Below are 22,850 nucleotides of genomic sequence, written 5' to 3' on the forward strand. Positions count from 1 at the left end.
CTACTGAGCAATGGAAAACAATCTCTTTTCTTTTCCTACTACTCTTTAGCAGTAAGGCCTTTAAATCTAGTCTTCTTCCCCCCCAGATTTTTAGGGTCCAAAACCTTACTGCAACTTTTGGATGTTGCATTACTGTCATGACTGAAGCCAAATGCTTCCAGTTCCCATTTGTGTGCCAGGATAATTCATATACATCTCCCTCACTCAACTTTTACTAGTAGTAAATGGACACCAAAGAGATTCAGCTGCACAACATGACCTCTATTTGGCCCATTTTTGTATCTTAGTACATGAACTTGAGGAGGAAAGGCGAAACTTCCAGAAAATCTGAAGTGGCTGCACTGGAATCTGAGCAGGGAAAACCCAACTACTCATAGCCAAAGACCAGTTTGTTCTCCCTTCTGAAGCCCAGCTCTAAAGTGAGTTTTATGCTCATACTTACTGGTAAGAATCACATTAATATTCATGAGACATCTGAACTCCTGTCTGTGGGGCCAAATGTGAGTACCAAATGCATTGCCAGAGTCACATGCACTGGAGACGGGAAAAGGAGTAGAGACAGCCAAACGTTGAGAGATAATGTGTAAAGTGGTATTACGTTGTTAAAACATTAATTAGAAATAAACAGAACATAAACAAAAAATGGTTTAACCAGGTTTAACTTTTTTCTTTTTTTAAAATTCGAATTGACCCAAAGCAAAAACTTACATTGCAAAGGAAGAACAAAATACATTATGATATTGGTAACACAGCATTGCATGGAAGCTAGACTTGTGGGCAGGCTGCAAGTTGCTCTTGTCACAATGTCACTGGGGTCTCTTGACAGATTTAACTGAGAAACTTAGGATCCAGTTTTTTCATCTAGCCCAGGTCCACCCTGGTAAGCATACTACATATTCGCTTTTGCCTCTGGGTATTTATCTGACGAGTTTGTCTGGATACGTTCTCCTACAATTGCCAACTAGAGCCAGAAAACTGAATTTTCCACACTATCCTGAGGAAGCCAAAGTTATTCCAAGCGTGAGTGATAATGAATTAAAAAAGAAAACCAACCAACCAAACACAAAACAAAAAAAACAACCACTCAAGAGCTTTTCAAACTAACAAGTATTGTCTATAATGTAAATAGTTTAGAAATATGGTAATTAAATAATCTAAAAAAACCACTCTTACTCTGCTGTACATTTATAAACATAAATATTTACAAAAACTTTGTTTTGTTTTAAAGGATGAGGTTTGCAGTTTGTTAATGAACAGAGTCTTTTGCTCATATTGATTCTTTGGTGTATTTGCCAATTTAAGGTTTATTAAAAGTGTTCAACCGTGAATTTTAAGGTAACAGAACCAGGCTACACAACAAGCGTATATTATGCACTTCTCCTTCCACATTCTAGACCAAATGAAAAAACAAAGTTCACTTTGTTCTTCAAAGTATTTCAGATAATAAAAAGAGACCAAATTCCTAGTATTGAAATTTGGATAGGATTATTAATGAATAATCACACTTCACTTGCACTCGAGCACATGTATAGCTTAAGATAGTGAAGGGGAGTATCAGTAGGTTCAGACACACACATGTGCTGTGGCGCTTTGCAGAATCAAGGTCAGGGAAACCAGCCACAAGAGATGGCTTAGCAGTGTAAGACAAGGCTAGGGCTTCCCTCTACCTTGGGGAAGGGAGAGGAGCTAGGATAAAAATTGATTTAAAAGAAAGGCTTTTTACTGGCCTGAAATGTATGTGTGTTCCCTTTAGATGTCAGTTACTTAAAAGAAATAACCAAAAAACAAACCTCAAACAATAAATAATGGAATTACACATTTCTTCATTAAATAGCATTCTTGTTACCAACAAAGTCTTCCATAATTTTCTTCAGTCACAGCAACAGACAGAACAAATAATTTGCCCTTAATATAGATTACAACTAAAATAGACTCTAGATTACCTTAGAAAATATTACTGTAAAAATTCAGTGGAGAAGGACATTGGTTTAGACCAACTTACAAATGTAGTGAACAATACTATTTAAAAAAAAAAAAAAGCAATTTTAGGGTTCTGATCTCACATCATAAAACTGAAGATTCATGCTTAAAACCTGCGAGTCAATGCTTAACATCTGTCCTGTCTCAGTACTGGAGAGCTTAAAGATTGTAACGGCTGGGTTTTTTTGTTTCGATAGGAGCCGGCAGACACCATCACACACACGAGCTCACACGCACACCCCACCCACGCTCTCAGCTTGTCCCTGCTACAATGCCACCCCCATCACATACAACCTGGAGGAAGCACTCTGTAAAGCTCTGCTGCCTAGAGCTGAGCACCGCACGCGCTGTGTGGTGTTAAGGCTGGACGTACTCGCTCGCTCATGCTGCTGAGACACGAACTTTTTGGTTGCTGCTCAAGCAGGCTGGACTTGAACCCATACAAGTTGGAGATAAAAAGGTTCAGCATCCCATTACCAATCTTCTGAGCCATGAATCTCCAAAATCACTTACTGTTTGGAAACCTGATGCAATGCCAGGGACAATAGAGAAAGACAATTCTCCTTGCTTGCCATAATTGCGGAACGTCCATTAGCAGTGATAAGGTTCATGCTCAAGGAACTGCAGTCTAGGGTTATAAGATATTAAAAGAAACTAGCACATTAAATAATATAATATTAAAAGGAACTAGCACATTAAATAATATATCGGCTTCACCTTGCTTTTCATATTTTTAATATTAAATGTTTTGAAAGTGACAGTGTTAAACTTAAAAGCTACCACCGTTTCCTTTCATCTCCCCACTTCCATTGGTATAATTGGTACAAAAGCACTCCTGATATTAGAGGCTCTTTTGGAGCCAGTAGGATGGCAAAACAAAAGTAGAGCACGCTGGCAAGAACCTTATGACGACTCCGTAATCTCTTGAAAATAAAGAGAGTGAAACAACTGCACATTTTGGCCCAATTTTTTTTTTTTGATAGCAAGAACTTTTTCTTTTTATGATCAGAAACAAAACTCTTTCACAAATCTTTTGGATATCTAGTATGAAAAACACATCCAGTAGCCAAATTTCAGTACCCCTTTTAGTTGTTGCTTTCAGATTAATTGCAAATTTTAAACTTCCAATATGAATGAGGCTTTTCTTGTTAGTGCACATATAAAATGCATCTTAATAACTTATGTGCACTTCCCACTCTCTAACCTGAAACTGAATTTCAGAGCAATCAACAACAACAAAAAAAAAATCCATCACTGCTTTTTAAACAAAAGGGTTTGACCAATTCCTTTTCTTATTTTTAAGTGGACATGATTTGGCTGAGAACCCGTACATAAAATTTTAACTGAAAGTGAAAAAAAGCAGGTTATACATTCATGAAATTCAGGGAGTAATAACGAACAGCAACTGCTGCATCACTTTGTAATGTCTTGTCAACACTACAGCAGGGCAGCAGTTCCTATTCTCACAAATAATGCACCGAGACTAAATGAGGAATAGTGTGCGTAGGGAATCACACATGAAGGTAAAATACATTAGAAAGATTATTGCACAGGAGGCACTGTATGAGAAACAGAATACATTGGCTTAAAAAAAAAAAAAAAAACACACCTCCAGATTTGTTTACTCTTTAGTTAATGTAAAAAAATTCAGCGGCTATGCCTCTTTGTAGTGTACTGCCACTGTTAAAAATAGACTTACAAACAGCCACCCATTATAACAGGGAATGTCAGGAAAGAAGAGGGCCTGAATTTTATGGGCATCCCAACTATAACACTTAGAAGAATAATATGAAAAGAGCCAATGCATAGACCCTCAAATTGAATAGGGTAACTGCATTTTTCTTTAATTTCCAAATCATACTCGTACAGTACCCTACCACGCATTGATTATCAACTCTTCCCTTTATCCTGCAAAAACATAGACCCTGGCAGAGACAAGAGTCCCAGCAGATAACAGGGCTCTAGAGGTCTTTCTATCAGTATCCTTTTGCAGGACCAGTGCCTTGATTTCCAAATTTTATTTTCTTGAATAATTGCTCAGCATGCCAATTCAAACCAACCACTTCCCTCGAGAGGCTACCTTCCATCTTCACTGCAAGTCTGCACACTTAATGTGAAAACAAACAAACAAAAAGCCAACAGCAATTTTTAAAATGTAATATTGTATAGAAAGCTTGGACCTTATAAACTTGGACCAAGAAACCAAAAATTAAGACCTTCTAGCGTGTGGTATAAAAAACCCAAGGAAGTGTATACCTGCCTTCTGACTTCACAGAAAAATCAGAATTTGCATAGGATATACTTTGTGCAAGGCAACAAGCCTCTTCAGTATCTGGAATATAACTAATCTTGCTCAGAGTTCTTCTCTTCATGGATATCAGATATCATCAAATTTGTGTTTTAAGTAGTCTTTCATGACCTTGGCAATGGGTAGTTCATCAAGTAGTTTTAGGTTTTGAAGGCCTATACATTGACGGATTTTAATTCGGCATAGATCTTGCAAGTTTCTGGGCTGTCCTGAAAAGACAAAAGGAACACATAAAAGTAAAATGATCACATTTTAAACATACATTAAGAGATCATTTACTCAGTAAAATCACAGGTGTTTACTGTTTTCTAAGAGGCAGAGGGAAGGGAACAGTACAACAGAAAAAGGGAAGTCAGTATTTTTCTAATGAACAATTCAATGAATTCAAGGGATGAATCCTAAAAATATTTTTCCATGCACATCATTTTACTGATGCCAGTGTAAAGTGACATTATTCATGTGAGGATTCCCATGAGGTGGCAACACATGCTTAAGCATTGTAGAACAGCATAACTCCTCCATTTAACTTTTTGTGGGTTTGTTTTTTTTTTTCTTCCTATCCTTGTAACAGCTGGGGGAAAAAACCCTCAGTCTTGCTTTTTTTCAAACATTAAGACAAAAACTGTTATGTTCAACTGTAACAGGACTAGGCGTTTCCTTAGAGAGTGAAGCTTTATAAGAGTAATACAAGGATCACGTGGCAGAGTTAGAGGTTGCTTTTTCTTTTCTAATGAAAAGATGAGGCCTTTAGATGCTTTGGATGCAGCCACCACCTTGTCAAACAGAAAGAGATGAAAATACAAGTTAACCACTGTCCACAGAGGAAGCGTTTTACTGATATCACACAAACTACAGAATTTCTAGCAAGGATTTTTTCCGAAGTAATCGGTTCCATTTCATTTTTAACAGGAAACTATTCAACCACCTTGAAAAACGGTCCCCCACGCAACATAACGCAAGAAAGGTTAACCTAGCCTTGCCTCTGAACGTACCCAGCAGAGGATCCCAAGGAAGAAAGAAAAAGAGCAGAACAACAGACATTGAGAAATCCTGTCCCGATATACCCTGATTGCACACAGATCTATGCCTTTAATAGCTGCGAATGGCTTGCCCTTTGTAAATCTGTCTAATGTTTTTTGAACCCATTCATATTTTCAGAACCCAAAACATCCTGTGGCAACAAGTTTCACAATATAATTAGGCGTTGGCTGGAAAACTACAAAGTACTTTTATTTATTTTAGATCTGCTTCCTGATTGCTTTGTTGGGTGCTTACCATTCTTTAAGTCACAAAAAAATAAACCAATCCAAGTAATTGTTCTCATGTCAGTCATGATTTTACATACCTTTATATTAATCTCCATCCTCCACTCACGCTCAGTACCTCTTTCCAAAGCTGAAGATTCTATTTAATAATCTCCCACCATGGGAACCACTCCAAACCTCGGACCAAAGCAGCTGCCTGCCTTTGTGCTTTTTCCTCATTCAGTTATACCTTTTTTTTAAAATTATCCCAATAACACACTGAAGCCGGGCTAATCAGTATCTTGATCATTGACTCAGCTGTGTCATGGCCAAAAAAAATAAAAAAAAAAAAAAAAGAGAGAGAGAAAAAGAAAAGAGGCTTCCACTGTTATGGCACCCAATGGCTGTCCAAGTCAAAATACTCGGCACCACGAACAATGTAGGTGCTTATGCTGGCATCAAGATAATCTGTTGCCAACAGAGCAACTTACTGCAGTCATTATCATCTGTATAATCTTTAATGGTAAAAGACGGTGCTTGTTTTTGCAAAGAAAGGCATGGCAATTTTATTGAGCTGACTGCTTGACTCAATCGTTGCTTTAAAAAGCAGTTCAAAACAACAAAAGCGACTTTAAATTTCCAATTAGCTGCCTGACATTTCCAGAGCTGCCACCAATTCAGCAGGACATTTTTGAATGAGGAAATGCCTTCCATAGGGGGCTCAACGTGGGCGGGCTTTACAGTGGACAGTAGGATGCTGTCAGCTCACCGGGCACAAACCTGTTCATGGGAGACAGGAGAGTTTTTCTCGCCCAAGCCGGCCCCAGAGCCCGTCCCTTCTTCCATCCTCCTCCTAGTTCAGCAACAAACCTTCTATCAGCTAAATAGACATTGACATTATGAGTTTATTAGACTTTCCTGGTAAGCACAGAGTAAAGAGATTATGAAACTATTTCCTGTTTTCTACTTTGGGCATTCTGTACATGGTTTCAGTTACCCTTTACAGCAAGTTCCTCCTTTTTTCCCCCTGCGTGGGCTTTTCTATAGAAATGGGCTGACAGACAGGTATACACTGGGATTTATCTTAAGCACCAAAATTATCCGAGGTAAGCTAGCAGAAGTAATGCATGAAAATAGTCTCGGTCTGTTTTTAAAGAAATTAGATTTGAAATTAAAGAACATGAAACTCTGAGTTTCCTTCACAGAAGTTTAAAATACTTTTATTATACTTACCACCACAGTACCTAAACGTCAATTTATTTTTAATTATATCCTTCAGCCATGCTTAGAATACAGATCATTAGTTACTTTGTCCACTGGTGGTTTCTTCTTAGCATTTTTTTTTTTTTTTTTTCAACCTGAAGGAATGAATTTATACAACTCTAACAGCTGAATGCTCAAGCTTCTGGGGAAAAAAAGTTACTTTTGGTAAGAAACCAAGCAGAGGAATCTTTACGGTGATAAAGAAATAGTTCTAATGCTTTAAATGTGAATGTAAGTAAGGTTCAGAAAGGATGCACCTTTTCAAAAGTTACCTGCAAATAACAGAGTTAGAAGGCAATAGAGATGTGTATTTTCTGTAGCAGAGTACACAATAATACAGCTATGAGACACTGATTTCTGGTTTCAGAAATGAATGCCTTTTAATTAACATCCTATGGGTTTTTTGAGAACAAAATGGAACAGACAACTTAAAATACCCAGAAGAAATTGGTCATCAGTTAATTCAGAAAGACCCGATTATCAAATATATGACATTTTCCCCTGATAAGCCTAAAAATATTTCCTGAGAATGTGTTAACAATGGACATTTCCAGTGTTAAGCACCAGTTGCTACATCTAGTGGCTGTTAGTGTCTTAGGTCACGCCTCGCAAATTCCAGGGTTATTAATGCATTTGTGATTTATTAGAAACGGTGTCTAGAACACTTACTCATTCTTGGTTGCATCTGAATGAAAGAGAAAAAAAATAAAGGATTACAGACCAATGTCAGTGAACCTTAGTTTGGCAAATGAAAAATGTTATCAGTAATTCAACAAAGTAAGGCAAGTTCAGTGATGAATAAAGTTCTGCTTAAAAACGATTTGGAAGTAGCAGCTTTGGTTATACCCTGCATCACAAGTTTGGAAAGTTATTTAGGCAAATAAGCAAGAAAGGAAGGGAATTAAAAAATTAAGAAACAAAAAACCCCCACAAACAGAAAAGGTAAGATTGACCTAATTACCATTCTCATGCAAAACAGTGACATAAAACTACTGATCAACATTAAAAAACCCAACACATCCCTGACCCAGCCGCAGAGGGGACACCTTGCCGATAGCAGTGCTGCTATGCTGGAGCAGCCGGGTTATTGTCAGGCTGCTACACAACCTCAATTACCGTCAAGGCAGCAAACACCTGCTGCTGTTGTAGAGCTGAAGGTTTGCTAATGTGTTCACCAGAACAAGTTAGATACTTCAGTCGGCTTGTTTTGCACACCTTATAGTGATAAATTAGAAGTATTAATTACAGGAGAGAAAAAAAAAAAAAAAAAAAAAGAGATGTGTAGCTCATCTTTTGTCTTGAACAGCTTGTGCTACATGCTGTCACAGAAAGCAGAAATCCCCACCAATGCACTTCTGTATAGTTTCCTAAGCATGACAGAAAAGTTACTTCCAAACAGAAGAAATGTAAAACACAGGGTTATAAAATTGAGGAATTGCTTTTTTGATTTTTGTTTCTTTCTAGATGCAGCAGACTTCAGTGCATATAAAATCTAAACATCTTTCTAACTCAGTTCTTCAACTGCTAACAAAGAAAGTTCCTGAGCTTCTGCCTCCTCCTTGAATAATTAATCATTGTTTTACTTAAATAATGAAATACGCCTTTTAAATTATTATTAATAGATTGACCTTCTTCAGTAAAGCAAGTGGGGTTAAAATGAGCATGTTTTCACAGCAAGGAATTCCAATTAATCATGAATTTCCACTCAATAGCCCATTCCTTTCCTTTTTGCAGTTTCGAGATATTTCTGCTATTCTATCTGGGAGTTTTCTATCCTAGAAACAGACAAAACTTGCATTTAGGGTTTATTACCTATACAAAAGACTGTAGATCAGCATTACAACTGCTCCGCAACTTACATATTTAGACCTCCGCCTGTTCATTTTTCCTATGCAGCCCATGCTCCCCAAGAAATAAAACACTAATTCACCGAATAGGTGTATTTGTAAGGATCATTTAGGCGTAGCATTAGACCTAGTACCTCTGACAACACTGATTTTTAGAGACATTCACCCAGTTTCAAGCAAAAGTGTTGTAATGGTGAGAAGGGGGAATCCCTACCAGTTTCCTCCTCTGAAGGTACACGGGCCCCCGTGCAAAGCAAAAATCATGAACTGACCTGTTCTGTTACCCAAGAGAAAACTTAGGAGTAACTGAAATTAATATGCTTGTATGCTACAAGAACTTTCTCTCTGATGTATTGTTCTGCCTACTAAAAAAAAAAAATAACCAAACAAAAAAACTTTAAAAGCAAACAGTGTCATTGGTTTGAAGTGGATACATAGTTTCTGAAGAAGTTAAAAACCAAAAAAACCAACATCAGTTACATTTCAGAAGCTGCCCACAGTTTTCGCTGCAATATTAATGCATTTCTCTAGAAAAAGAGCTTACAGTGTTATTTCTCAAACTGAGCCTCTGCCTCCCCCGGGAATTGTGAAAGGCTGAAAACAGTAGCAAGAAACCATTTGGTAGTTTCTTTTTAGTGACAAAGGAAACTTAAAAATTAAGAGTTTTGTAAAACATTAATTAAAAAAAAGTTGAAACCAGGCTGATACATGGTTGGCAGCAACTCAGTTCCTCTAGAGTATCAGAATAAGTATTTATATCCAGAGCTAACTATTAAATCCATCCCTTATTTCACAATCGTGAAGGAACTCAGCTACTACCAGCAATAAAATTTAATCACAACTTTGTTGGCTTCAGGGTGTGTGTGCGCGGAAAATTAACATTGAACTTATCAACTGAAAACTCACATCCACCAGCCGAGAAACACACTGATGAGGATGCACAAACAGGATCATGCTGAAAGGATGCCATTACCTAGTAAATGGCTGTTGCTGAGCTGAACGGGAATTCAGCTGTTCATTGCAATAGCAGTAGGTCTAACAGTTTAGTAAATGTGTGGTCTTGCACTCTGTAAAAAAACAGCAGCAGAATAACTAGAGAGGATATCTGGTTTTCCAGCATTCAAAATGCCAGAAAAAGCTAGTTGCAAGAATCTATAGGTCTGATATATTAATATAAGACATGAATTTAGAGAGAAAGAAAATTACAGAGCGTTCACTGAGAAAGTGAACAAACTCCTTGAACCAGTATCTAGCTCAACAGGACAAAACCTAGTTTAAAATTATTTTTAACTGGGTATCATACAAGTTAATTAAAAAGTTCTAGTTTAATTTTGTGTTCAGTATACCTCTGTTAGAATACTTGAGCTTGAAGTATGTTCTCATTGCTCTTTGAAAAATAATTCTCCACAATGGGTTTTAGATGTTTATTAAATTTCAGTATATCTGGCACAGAAAATATGTACCAAGGAGGAGTGTATTTTGGACTGAAAATTTATATATAGAAAAGCAGAGTGCCAGTAAAGCTCAATGTTAAATATAACAGGTGTATTTTGCAATGAAATTAAAATTCAAATATGCTTGCATAAGGTATTTTTAAAAAAATACTTTGTAACATTTCTATGAATTCAGTCTTACTGAAATTGCTATGGAAATTCAACTAAGAATTTCAATACCATAATATTTATCTATTTTTAGGAGACAGTAAGTGTTCTGAACATAAAGACAGGCTTAAGATGCATTTTTACACTATTTTTACATTATAACAGAGTACAACATAGGTGTGCAAATGGGAGTGGGGGATGGCTGCACCTTACATACCACATATAAAAATACGTATTTGAAAATACTGCTTTTTACATAGGCCTCTTCAAAAAACTCTTCCAAAGTATACAACTGTATATAGCTATACAAAAATTATTCAACTGCTCAATATAAACCATCAACTACACTGAGTCAGTAGCTACATTTTTCAGTATCACACTAAGCAATTCTGAGTTGAGAGTTAAACAATTATTTGAAAAGTACCTTCCCTCTTTCTAGACAAAAAAAAAATAAAAATTGGCTGTCTTTATAATGATATCAAAACTATACTGTCTTTAACAAACAGGTACCTGCAGTCTGCAGAAAGTAATCGTAATTCAGATTATATTTGTTTATCACTGATTCAGCTAAACTGAAAACCATAAAATAACCCTCTTACCCTAGTTCCCTGCGTAACTCTTGATGAGAAAGCAGAACACATTCATTAGTGCAAGATTTCCAGCAGCACCCAAGGAAGCAAGCAGTCAAAGCAGGCAACTCCAGGAAAGTTCTTCTGTGTTATAACAAACATGAAGATAACCATTTCCTTTGCAATTACCCACATAATAAAGTATGTGGAAGTCCACTTAATTCACTATGGCACTTCTGTATTAGGAAAAAGTTTAAACTATGCAGAGACTGTTTTCAAAAAGTTCTTCCAGTAAATAATAATTAAAAATCCCAGTGAAAAGTTACTTTTATTTAGCAAAGGGATAGAGACAGAGAATGTATAAGGATTTCCTTAATGGGACTTTTGTCTTAAGTTTTTCTGCACATTTACAGTGCTATACGAATCTAACCAAAAACCTATACTCTCTAGTCAAAACCAAATATCTGCCCTTTTGAAAATGAAAAGAAGGAATGCAGATGGAATATTTGTAGTTTAATTCATTCGGTGACCTTTAGATCTTGTTCCAGACCTGAAGTTAGTTCTTTGATACCTGTTAACATACTTGCCATGTTACACTACTATGGCCACATCCACTTACTCAGCTATTTGCCCCGACACAGACAAGCCATTTGCATAGCCAGTCATAGACGCTTGTGCTATGTTACCTGAACAGTGATTAAATTAAATGACAGCTACGGGGAGAGGAAAGGGTTCAAGCTTTTTTTGAATTTCTAGTATCTTAAAGTTTATTTAAACCTTGAAGTATTTTTCTAATACTTGCATTTTTTCCTACCTGCAGCATTCTCTTTGTAAGTTTAATATTATTAAATCCCATCCAACTTCAGCTTCAACACAGATCATAAATCATTCCATCCAGGACTGTAATTGCACATGTTAATTCTGTAGACATAGACACTATCAAAAAATCCCAGTATGTCTATATGTCTATCTTCAGATACATTACATACATGCATCTCTGAATTCTGCATTAGTGTATTCCAAGATTAACCCACTGACACTCCTGAAGAGGCAGGTTCGGATCTCAAAAACCTGAAGGATTATACTGAAGTGCTCCGCAACAACTCTTTATCAATGATCTCAAGGACTATGAAAAGGAAGGCAATTAATAAAATCATTGAGCAATGTTCATCTTCAATATTGTTTTTTTCACAGGGAGGCTTTAATCACTTTTATATTGAAAAAGGGAGGGTGGGGTGGCAGGGGAGGGAATGAGTGACCATCTAAACACCAAGCCAACGGCAGACTCATGATGAAAGACTTTGTTGTTCCCGACTTGCAGCTTTGTGCTTAAAGACTGAGACACAACCACAGAATAACTTCCTTCCTCTTGGAATTATTTTCGGAGCAAAGGAATCTCTCTACCTGTAACCAGGAAGAATAGCAGACATCCAAGGTCAAAACCCAAACTCAAATATCTTCCTGCAGACTCTCATGGCCAATACCAAGTATTTCTGAGAGCTTGGTTTCTTGCCTATCATTCACAACCAGGGACCTGGGCTAAAGGCTGCAATTAATACTGATTATAATGTCTACCAAAACAAAAAGAAATTCACATACGTTGTCTTCTAAGGAACTGAAACTGTACAAATATGTTTTCTGAGTATAAAAAAAATTGCTACTTACATTTTACATGCAGACTGCTAAATAGTATCCCATTTATACGAAGCATGCAATTGCTTTCACTTGAAGACACCGATCTCTTTGGTAACTTTCATAGTTCACATACATTAATCTTCAAGCTTAAAAATTTACTGCAAAAATTTAAAATCTACTTCAAAAGTAAAAACTAGTTTCTGTTTCACTATCAAATATACTCTTCAAAGCTGCAGATGCATATCTAAAACTTACAGCTACAGATTTCTATATTCAGCACTTAATGTAATGTTCAAATAAACAAACCAGAAATTCCCGTTAAGCCTTAGGACTAAGGCACTGTTAGCAACTACAAGAGATAATTTCAGGACAACCGCTAGAAGTCTCTAAAAATTTAGTAAATTTTTCTTCTAGTAAATACACATTGCAACAGACTCAGAAGCAAGATTCTTCCCCGAAGTGCTACAGCGTGACATCTCAGCAATTCCCTGTACACAGTCCGATCTAATTGGGAACTCCACTACTAAAATCCCAGCTTGTTTTTTATCCATTTCATCTGCCCTGCACTATGTTATTAAAGTGATTATTCACGAAAACCGTGGAAGACTGTGTTTGGGCAGAGTCTGTTTATAGCTGTTTGTAAACATACAGTCACAGTAATTTTGCTCAGAAACACAAAGCTGAAGTGGTTTTGTCAGCACCAGCCCTCCCTGCTTTCCCAGTATCTCCCTCCATCAGCACAAAATTGGATTAGGTCCAGCACTGTTACATCGGCCATAAAATTAAGCTACTTTCTTGTAGCAGAATTTACTTCTTACTTAATGTTAAACCTTTAAGGTATGGAATTTGCAAACTAAAAGTTACAGTATCAGTTTCCAACTTCCTAAATTAGTCTTCAGACACCGAGGCAACACTGAAGCAGTCTAAACCTTTGTGTTTCCAGGTACGTCCCAAGACTGTGAAAAATTGCAAGTCTGGATATTTATCATCTACTAATAACCCTGCTGGTGCTACTATATAGTGAGAGGCTCCCAAAAAGGAAACCAGAAGGAAATGCATTTGAATGAGAAGGGGCAACCAAATTAAAGCAAAATCCTTTAGTTACTTGTATTTCTTATTATCAACTTCCACCTTTCCAAAAATTCTCTTTGGATTTCAGACATGAGCAAAAATACCACAAATCATTAAGACAAAAATGAAATCCCAAATGCTTATTTGTGTCAGCTACTGACAACAGATCTCAGCTGATTCACCCCCACACTAAATTTCAATTTCTTTGCAGAGTATATGGTTGCTTAAGTCTCATAAAAAACTACCACATCCCCCCAAAAATAATAAAAGGAACTGTAGGGGGAAAAAAACCCCAATATATGAAATACTCCATCCTCTGTAGTGCAATCATCCTAGTTGGATGATAAATTATCAGGCCACCTTAACGTGTTTGAATTAGCAAACCCCTGCTCATTGCTTATCAGCAATGAATAAATGCTTTGGGCAACACTACAGTCATGAAACACTATTATAGCATTCCATATTGATGAGAGAGGAAGAGAAAATTCTCATCAGATCTAGTACACCAAAACTGATAATCAAAAGTGACCAGAATATTAGGAGCCTAATACTCATTTTAAATACTGGAACTCATGACAAGTTAAAATCTCTTTCATATTTCAAAGACATCAACAAAATCAAATCAAAGTTACACAGCACATGAAACCCCTTCAAGTTGCACGAATGATCTAAGCTATTTTGTTGTCTGGTGTTGGGGAGAGGAGGAGAGAGAATGTGGGAGAACACAAAGCAGAAAAAGCTCTTTTCTGCCCTAGTCATGGTGCCAGATGAAAAAGCCTGCAACTGCAGAGTATTTGCACGGCAATTAAAAAAGAAAGCAAAAGACACTAACAAACCCTAAACAAACAACAAAACAAAACCCCAAACATTGTATGTGCTAAGGCCATTAATAAAATGAGATTGCACAGTTCATTTTTTTTAAAAAGGAATGCCTCCCGCAGATATTTAAACAAAACTAATTTAAACAAAATATACTTAACATTAGCACCTTTGCCGAGCAAGAGATTCCCAGTATCACAATCCCTTCACCTTCCCAGAAATTTTCTAGTGCATTTAAATAGCATCAAGGGGCAGAGAGGAAGCATTTTTTTTCTGGGGCTAAATTCAAAGAAGGCTTTTAGAGGACATTGTGTCCTGTGATTAACTTCTCTTACATACATACTTGTCACTTCTTGTAAGAAATCCAGACACGGTCGGCTACTTCCAGAAATACTTATTGAAACAGCCAGTGGGGTCTGTCCTTCATAGTTCCTTGTGTTAGTGTCTGCTCCGTAATTATACAACATTTGTGCACAAAGCACATCATCTCTAAGAGCAGACAAGTGTAAGGGTGTCTGTCCATCTTCCAAGCGACCCAAGTTTGTATCCGCCCCTCTCTGAAGAAACATTCGGCAGTAAGAGTGATTGCTTTTGATCACAGCGTATCGTAACAGGAAACCATTTTGAATGTCGATGTTGGCATTGTGATCCAGAAGGATTTTCACACAGCTTGACCTCTCTCGGATAATGGCCAGCTGAAGTGGTGTAGTACCTTTATCACTGAGCGGATCAACCTCAGCCTTGAACTCCAACAGGAGTCTGACAAATGAGTCTCTGCCATAGTGGGCTGCTACATGGAGGGGAGTCCAACCATCGTTGCTCTTTGCATTAATAATGTCACTTCTATATTCAGATTCCAACATCAAGCGTGCAATCCTCGCTCGGCCATGCATGGCTGCATAATGCAGAGCAGTGAAGCCTCCAATTAAGTCCTTAACTGTGGGATCAGCTGAAGTTAAAATAAAATTAAAAAATAATTAGAGGGCATTACAGTAATCCAGCGCTGGCTGTAAAAAAAAAAATAATCAAATGGTTGAACGTTAGTCTTTTCAGGCATAGCGTGACAGGATTTTTTGTACTTCAAACTAATTCTTGCTTTCATGAACACACTATTTTTAAGAAAAAGTTAAATTATATTTAAGAAAGTGTTACACCAAAAAAAGACCTTTTCTTTCACATACATATGTTTCCATTTGACAGATAGTTTTCCACATCTTCCTCGCACTCTTAGGCTAATTACTCAAATCTCTCTGTCCACCCAGTATTCCTCCAGTTCTACAATATTACATTTCTTTCTCAATGTTCAACTTTTTTATTTTCCCTTGTGTTGCACTTCTTGGTCTTAAAAAGAAGCATGTGTAGAAACATCTGCTGTCCCAAATTGCGGATGTTTTGTGGTCTGGCAGCATTGTATTGTTTTTAGGGTGTAATACTGTATTAGGTAAAATGTTTCTCTGTGGTCTGCAGGATTTCCAAAGCATGTAGGATATATGTTATTTTAGATTATCTTGATAAAGTCTGTTTTTATAGATGATGAATCTGTTCTGAGTTTATAGTTTTACAAAAATTTAAGGTTTTACAAGAATGTAAGCATCCACTTATGGAAGGAGTCAGGAAAAATGTTAGTGCAGAATACAAGCGATTACACAGATTTTTTTTTTTTTCCTCCCCAACACAGCACAAAAATTCAATCTGATTAAAAATTAAAATAAGCAAATCAATTTACTTAATTTCCTCAGGACACCCAAACATGTAACACCAGTGACTACTCCCATGTACCAATTTAATTACTAAAGGAAAAGTGCCTGTCTCATTACCATTTCTCAGCTAGAGAACAAGCTGGGCTGCGAGGTTTCTCCTTCTACCATCTGTAGGTGCTGCCCATCGGATGCCAAGAGGTACAAACTAAAGTTTGGAAGCTTAAAGCACCTTCCTAACCTAAGTCTCTTTGCTGGTAAACAGAGATACTATCTGCACGCAAGATACTAGCCTTAAGCTGACATGTTTTCAATACTCCCGTCTATCTATGGAAACAACGGCTGAGGTCTGCCCTTCACAGTTGCTCGTGGTGTTGTCTGCTCTGTAATCATACAACATTTGCACACAAAGCACATCATCGCTGAGAGCAGACAAGCATACGGGTGTCTTCCCACCTTCCATAACCTTGACAGCCCTGTCCTTGTATCCTGGCACATTGAATTCTTTGTAATTTCCTCATCTTCCATACCACATTTACAAGGAAAGTAGCAGTGGTCTAGAAGGGGGTGGGTGTGGAAGAGCAGGACATTGTGACCACTCATGTTTAAAACAAGCTTGGCTGAAGGCTATGAACACCCAATGCTCACACACATCGCTCAAGAGGAGCACTTGCTCTCCTGCACCACATAGAGAGGGCAGAGTTTTCTGCATGGTTGCCATCACAGTCAAATATGACAGAGGGAGAGGGTGGAAAATGCCATTTTGCATCTCAAAATTTAGACCTGCTGCAAGTTAAGTTCACAATGCAATACAAATGTTAAGCTAGTTTAGCCTGAACGCACAAAGGTGCTAACACAAAACAGGAATAAACTTCCCAGTATGGACCTACTGTGACCATATTTAGCCAACACACTAATAGATGTCATACCAAAACAAAAGGACCGGCAAAAAAGAATGCAGAAGTACAGAATACAGCTGCAAAGGTGATCCAGCAACTTCAAGGATTTTTTTTAAATGTAAAGTGAAGACTGAGGGGAAGAAAGCAAAACAAACAAATCCACCATACAAACTAATGCAGCCTGACAACGCAGCAAAATAAAATGTGAGAACTGCCTCTAGTGTATAGAATAGGAACGCAGAAATAATGAGTGAAAGATTAAGGAAAATTTAGTCCCTTAGTAGAGACAGCCTTCCTAGTCTTCTGTGAAAAGCAGAAGTTTCAGTGCTCAGTAAAGTTATACTAACCTGAGTTAAAGTAATTGATGAAGCACCCACAGGTTGGCAGAAAAATGAAGTCAGTGACTGAGTAGGTGGTTCCTAACCTGCACTGTGATCATGTCCAAAATACAGCAAAGAATCAGTACAACCCACAAAGTCATTAAAGACAAAGATACTATTTCAAAGTGATGGTTGCTGCTCCCAGGGTCTCTTTCTTTGCACTGCTCTCTCTATTCTAGATTATCTCCTGGCTGGTGATAAATAGAGTGAGCAGCATAAGCATGAGAATTAAGATGTAGAGGGATGATACATTCTGGGAGGCATGATTAGGGGAGAAAGATGGGCATAATGGAAAGAAGAAAGCAGTAATCACTGCCATTTTCCACCAAAAAAAGGTTAAAAAAAAAATTCAAGTTATGCCTTCTCTCTTCCGTGCTGCATAGGGCATGCAAGTCAATCATTTCTACCCCCATCTGAGGTGCAGGATACTGCTGCTAGCCTGTTTAATTTATTTATGCAAAGTCCAAATTCAATCAGACATGCCCCAACTTCTGTGTGTGCACATATACATATTTTTATATGAATTGCTGTAATGCAAACCCAACAATTTACTTGCAACATAAGGGTGTCCTTTACCTACAATTTTAAGTACCTTTCCATGCCCTCCTTACTCCCAAAATTTCATTGCTTGTGACTGCTAAAATGAACCAAAAAAATTACTAAGTCATATAAGAGAAGCTCTCAATAAGAATAGGAAAAAAGCCTCTCAACTGGATAACCAAGCAACACAAACATCTAACCTTCCAAAAGTAAACACGGTAACGAAATCTCATGGCAAAAATATTGTAATTCTCGTTAAGATGATGGCCTTCTAGTGAGCTAATAGTACCAGCATTGCCCTTGATTAAGGAAACTATTTTAACAAGAGCAAAACGTCGGTTGCTGTTCAGTCAATGTTTTGCTGCCATCTCCTGGAAATCTTCTCAACTTCACAAGGGCTTTTAGCAGAAGTTGGACCTGCATTATGCTGCGTACAATTTCCATCCGTTCACTCCCTGTTAGGAAAAGTAGCACTACAAAGCTGATGTTGTCTTAAGAACATGGACTACCGTGAGGGTTTTTTGTTTGGTTTTTTAAAAGGCTTCAGTATTGGTATCATGCTGTAAAGTAACTCTCCCCTGCAACACAAAAGTTAGAAATTAATTGGGAATGATTCTCAGTTTACCTTCAAAAACAGAAAAGTACCTGGTACAAGCATATTTAACTAGGAAGGGATGAAGCCAGCACTTGCCAGCATTTCTTTATTTTGCCTCCATCCTGATTGTCAAACGAATATTTCTTTTCAGGCTTCCCATTGATTTGGGGAGTGCAGAACTTAAACATGAGCAGCTGCATTTGGTCACTTCTAATGTTCTTAAATATAAGGCATAATACAACAGTATAAACCTTGAACTACTTATCAAGGGTACCAAATTACTGCAATCAAGCTCACTTGAGATTGAAAATTTGCAACACTGAATGATATTTGTTTTAGTCTATTTCATGTTAAAAGTTGGGCACCTAAGCTAGTCATTTAAACCCTACTGTTAATGAAATTATTTTCTAATACTGTAATCTAAAGGCTATATAGATTCCTAAGAGTCAAATATTTTAGAGTTTCAATTTACAGCTCAGTGGGACAGTTTCCCTTCTTTCTTGACACCTTCATTAGATCACTATCACAACCTAGTTTGGGAAGCCAGGAAAGCAATGCTTCTGGCTTCAAAAAGGGCTTCTGTTATTTCAAGCTTAATTCCCCCAACTAGGGTTTCATTCTGACCACGCAGTTTAGAAACAGGGCTACATAGAGCTTCTCTTTTAAATCTTCTAGGACAACATTGATAAAAAAGACCTCCAGGAAAGCATTACTGTTTAGACACAGAAACACTGTATGAGCTAGCTGAGGGGTATGAACATTTGGCATTCTCTATAGTTTCTCCCAGATTCTGCATGACCGTACTAAAATATAGATACCTTGCAGTCAAGACTAAAAATAACAAATATATCTGTTTGGCTACTTCTTTCTGTTACCCTTCAATTTCTAGGAGCTTTAGTGAATCATTTCTTTACTTCAATACGAGTAAACAGAAACTGTCCTGCTCAATTATTATTGAGAAGATATCACCAAGGGGCAGCTAACAACTACACACTTTTGAGACTTTAGTTCGTTGTAACGTTAACAGTGGCAGTTGGGGATTAATAAAATAGTTCTTGTCCAGGGTTGGATTGTCTGTCTCAATACGTAATTTTAAAAATAAATTTAAAAAAAAGAAGTACACTAAAGGGGGAAAAAGGGTTTGTCGTGCAAAAATCCAGGATTACTGAGAACACGCCTTATTTTTGTGTTGCTTTCCTGTCCAGCTTTGTGAGTCTAGATTGTTTCTACGGAAAGAGCTGGCTTCAAAAACCTGCCCTTTATTAAAGTGAGGCAAATACACTAAGAAACTCAAATTCACTATTTTTCATGAAAACTAAGTTTCTCCATGATCCTGCTTAACTTTCCTCATTTCATCACTTGCTAAAGTGTATTTATCATCTGACCTATTACCTCTGTATCTAGTTGGTATTTCTGCTGGTTTCATCCTTTAGTCTGGACTGGGTTTTATGCATTTTCCCCATCTATCTGTGTCTCCTTGCTCAGCAGATAATAAAAAGCTTCCTCCTCTTCCACCACCTCCACTGAAATCGGCCAATCTGCATGCACAATGCTGTCCTCTGGCTCTTTTCTTTGCTGGTGAGCAATGACGGAAGAGAAGAAAAAACAGAAAAGCAGGAGGTGGCCAGGTCATGACTCCCATAAGAAGCTACCTTTTATTTCCAGGTCAGTGACCAGATTCCTTCTCAGCCTTTATTAGCCAAACTCCCATCTCCATCCCACTATCATGCAAGACTACATCAGCAGTCTCTCAGTATCGCAGACCTGAGGCTCAGCACTACCCTCAGCAACAGCCCAGCGTTGTTTTCTCATTCCTGTGCTAAGAAAATACTTCCAGTTCTGCTCAGCTTCATCATCCCTCTAGACAACTATCACCAGTTTCCCCTTCTTTCCCACTCTCAATTCCCGCTTTCCTCCAGAACTCCATCCGCTTCCTCTCACTATCTTCTTTATTGCTAACGTACGTGGTCAGTTCAATACCCTGTTTGCCATAAGATTCGCACCAGAAAATTAGTTTTTCCTTCACCCCAATATCATTTTGGTCCATAGGGATTAAGCGCCAACATCAAAATAATCCACTTCTTGAGAAAGGTGGAGACTATATGAGGAAAGGTAGACACAAACCTCTCACTAATGATGCAGGCATGATTAACTCGGCTTTTAAGAGTCAGCTCCTTCACTCCTTAATAGCTCATTTGTGACATTATTATGTCTTAAATACTCATTATCTTTTATGCCTCTGTTTGGAGGTAAAACAAGGCAAGGCACAAAACAGCACTAATTTTCTGAAGTGAGGCTCAGCTACAGGAAAGCTGCCATAGATGACTAACCCTCACACTATTTGTTACTCAACTTTCTAGTCCTGGTGATTAAACACTATACTGCTTCCAGAACAAGGGTGTTTCATTACAGGCAGTTTTCATGAGGCACCAGATTCAGCTGGTACATCATATAGGAAATAACAAAAATAAAACCAAAACACTGCATCAGCAGCTATCTAATATCAAAACCTATACAAAGAAAATACTCAGGAATACAGAAGGGTTTGTTGGTGGGTTTTTTTCAGATCATCTTCAAGTTTACAGAGATAAAACCAATGCATTTTGAGACCTCAAATTTTTGAATTACCAAACTGAAGGCTTGAGATTACCCACATAAAATTATACTTCTCAAATGTAATGTAAGTTATTGGTTGGTGCAGTTTAGTAGCACCCCTCCCCCCCCCCCCCCCTTTCAATAAGGACATGAGGGCTTGCTAATATTGTATGGTTAGATATTTTTTTTTGTAATTGCTAAATTCTAACTGTATGGTTAGAATCTGTAGTAGGTAAATCAACGGTGTCCAGTTCATGGTGTATTTCACTACTGCGCTTAAGAACTATGTCACTAATTGTACAAATACCACAGCCTATTAATGCCATCAAATTATATGGGTGATCCATATATCTGACTAATACTGTGACACACATAAGGGATCCATACAGCCTCAGATATCTAAAGCATCAAAAAGATAATTTCACTTTCCTTAGGTGTCCTGGTTTCGGCTGAAAACATTAGTTCATTCATTTGATAAGAACAGCACTGGAATAGAGGATGCTGTTCTTTAAGGGCACTAACCAGAATGCGGAGAACATCTAGAATTTTTATTTTGTCTTTCCATTGTAAGACTACCCATTTCTAAAACTTTAGGAGTCCTTGAAAGAAGATACAGCAAAAAGAAATCCTGACTGCACCATTTGAGGGGTAATCTTCATCACTCGAGCAAACACATCACAAACCAACAAAACTCAATCAGCTCTTGAAATAAAGCTTCACTACGGATCGATGCAGGAGAGGTGTAAACTCAGCACTGAACTAGCTGACACCGAAGTCTTTGCACAAAGAGTAATGTTATCACAAAGTTCAGTGGACTCTATTAAAGCCTATACAGAAACTTAGCCTTTAACGCAACTTGTTAACTTGCTTGAGAATTATGAAACAAACTTCCCCAAGATTACAGTTCAAGGACCTGCCTTCCTCTAATAATACCCCTTAAGAGAGGAGAAAAGCCTACAGTGATTGCATTGAATTTTATAAAGAGTCCTTCTGCCCTGTTTTCATAATGCTTATTCATTCTTTTGACAATTCCTAGACAATTCTGAGGGGGGGAAAAAAAGGAAAAAAAAAAAAAGAAAAAAGTAGTCCAGTATTAAGGTATAAAGCTAATCTGTTACCTCATTCACAGAGTATACATCAGAAGTAAATAGAGATGAAGTGCTACTCTAAAGAGTAAAAAAATAATAATAAAAAAGAAAAGAAAAAAGAAACCCAGAAGTAGTCTGATACCTAATGAGTGCTGGAAAGCCCTACAATGGAAATTGGGATAGAAAGCCAAGATGGGTATCAAGATTTTTCTCTCTAGGCAACTCACCTCCATGTTCAAGAAAAACACGGACACATCTCTCTTTCCCTCTTGCTGCAGAGAAATGAAGCAAGGTCCAACCATTGGCATCTCGACCATTTGGAGAATATCCTTGCTCCAGCATCTTGCGTACGGTGTGAACATCGCCAGCAGCAACTGCAGCCTGAATCTGCAACTCTTCCTGTAGTTCAGGGTTTCTCCGACAGTGATGGTGTAACATCCTAGCTGAATCTGGCTTTTACAGAAGCGTCATGAGGTCACACTAGTCACCTTGAATCAATATAAAGCTTGAATAAATTAGGATTGGGACAGGAAAGAGATATCTGGAAAAAAGATCAGCACTAACGAAAAGCTAAGATTTATTCGCTATATGCAGAGCAAAGTTGTCTTATACATAGGATAAAACCCAATCTCACTGTTGCTAGCAAAATCATACGATATGGTTCACATCATTGATCTGCAAGAGGAAAGGGCATTTCCACATTATAAATAGCAAACATC

General features: G+C 37.6%; 1 protein-coding gene across 4 annotated transcripts in view; it reads right to left on the reverse strand.

Moving 5' to 3' along the window:
- Positions 1-1,806: 1,806 nt before the first annotated feature.
- The window catches only part of ASB7 (ankyrin repeat and SOCS box containing 7), a 30,663-nt gene continuing 9,619 nt past the window's right edge, over positions 1,807-22,850 (reverse strand). For 3 of the 4 annotated variants that reach the window (XM_040601483.1, XM_040601481.1, XM_040601482.1), the window contains 3 exons: positions 22,359-22,619; positions 14,681-15,286; positions 1,807-4,497 (listed from right to left, as the gene is read on the reverse strand). In XM_040601483.1, the coding sequence (XP_040457417.1) occupies positions 4,358-4,497; positions 14,681-15,286; positions 22,359-22,569 (957 nt within the window). In that variant the 5' untranslated portion in view covers positions 22,570-22,619 and the 3' untranslated portion in view covers positions 1,807-4,357. Of the gene's footprint in view, positions 4,498-6,312; positions 6,413-14,680; positions 15,287-22,358; positions 22,620-22,850 lie in introns of all 4 variants that reach the window. The other variant, XM_040601484.1, reaches the window with a different exon arrangement.

The sequence above is a fragment of the Falco naumanni genome, chromosome 7, assembly GCF_017639655.2.
Source record: "Falco naumanni isolate bFalNau1 chromosome 7, bFalNau1.pat, whole genome shotgun sequence".
Classification (NCBI taxonomy): Eukaryota; Metazoa; Chordata; class Aves; order Falconiformes; family Falconidae; genus Falco; species Falco naumanni.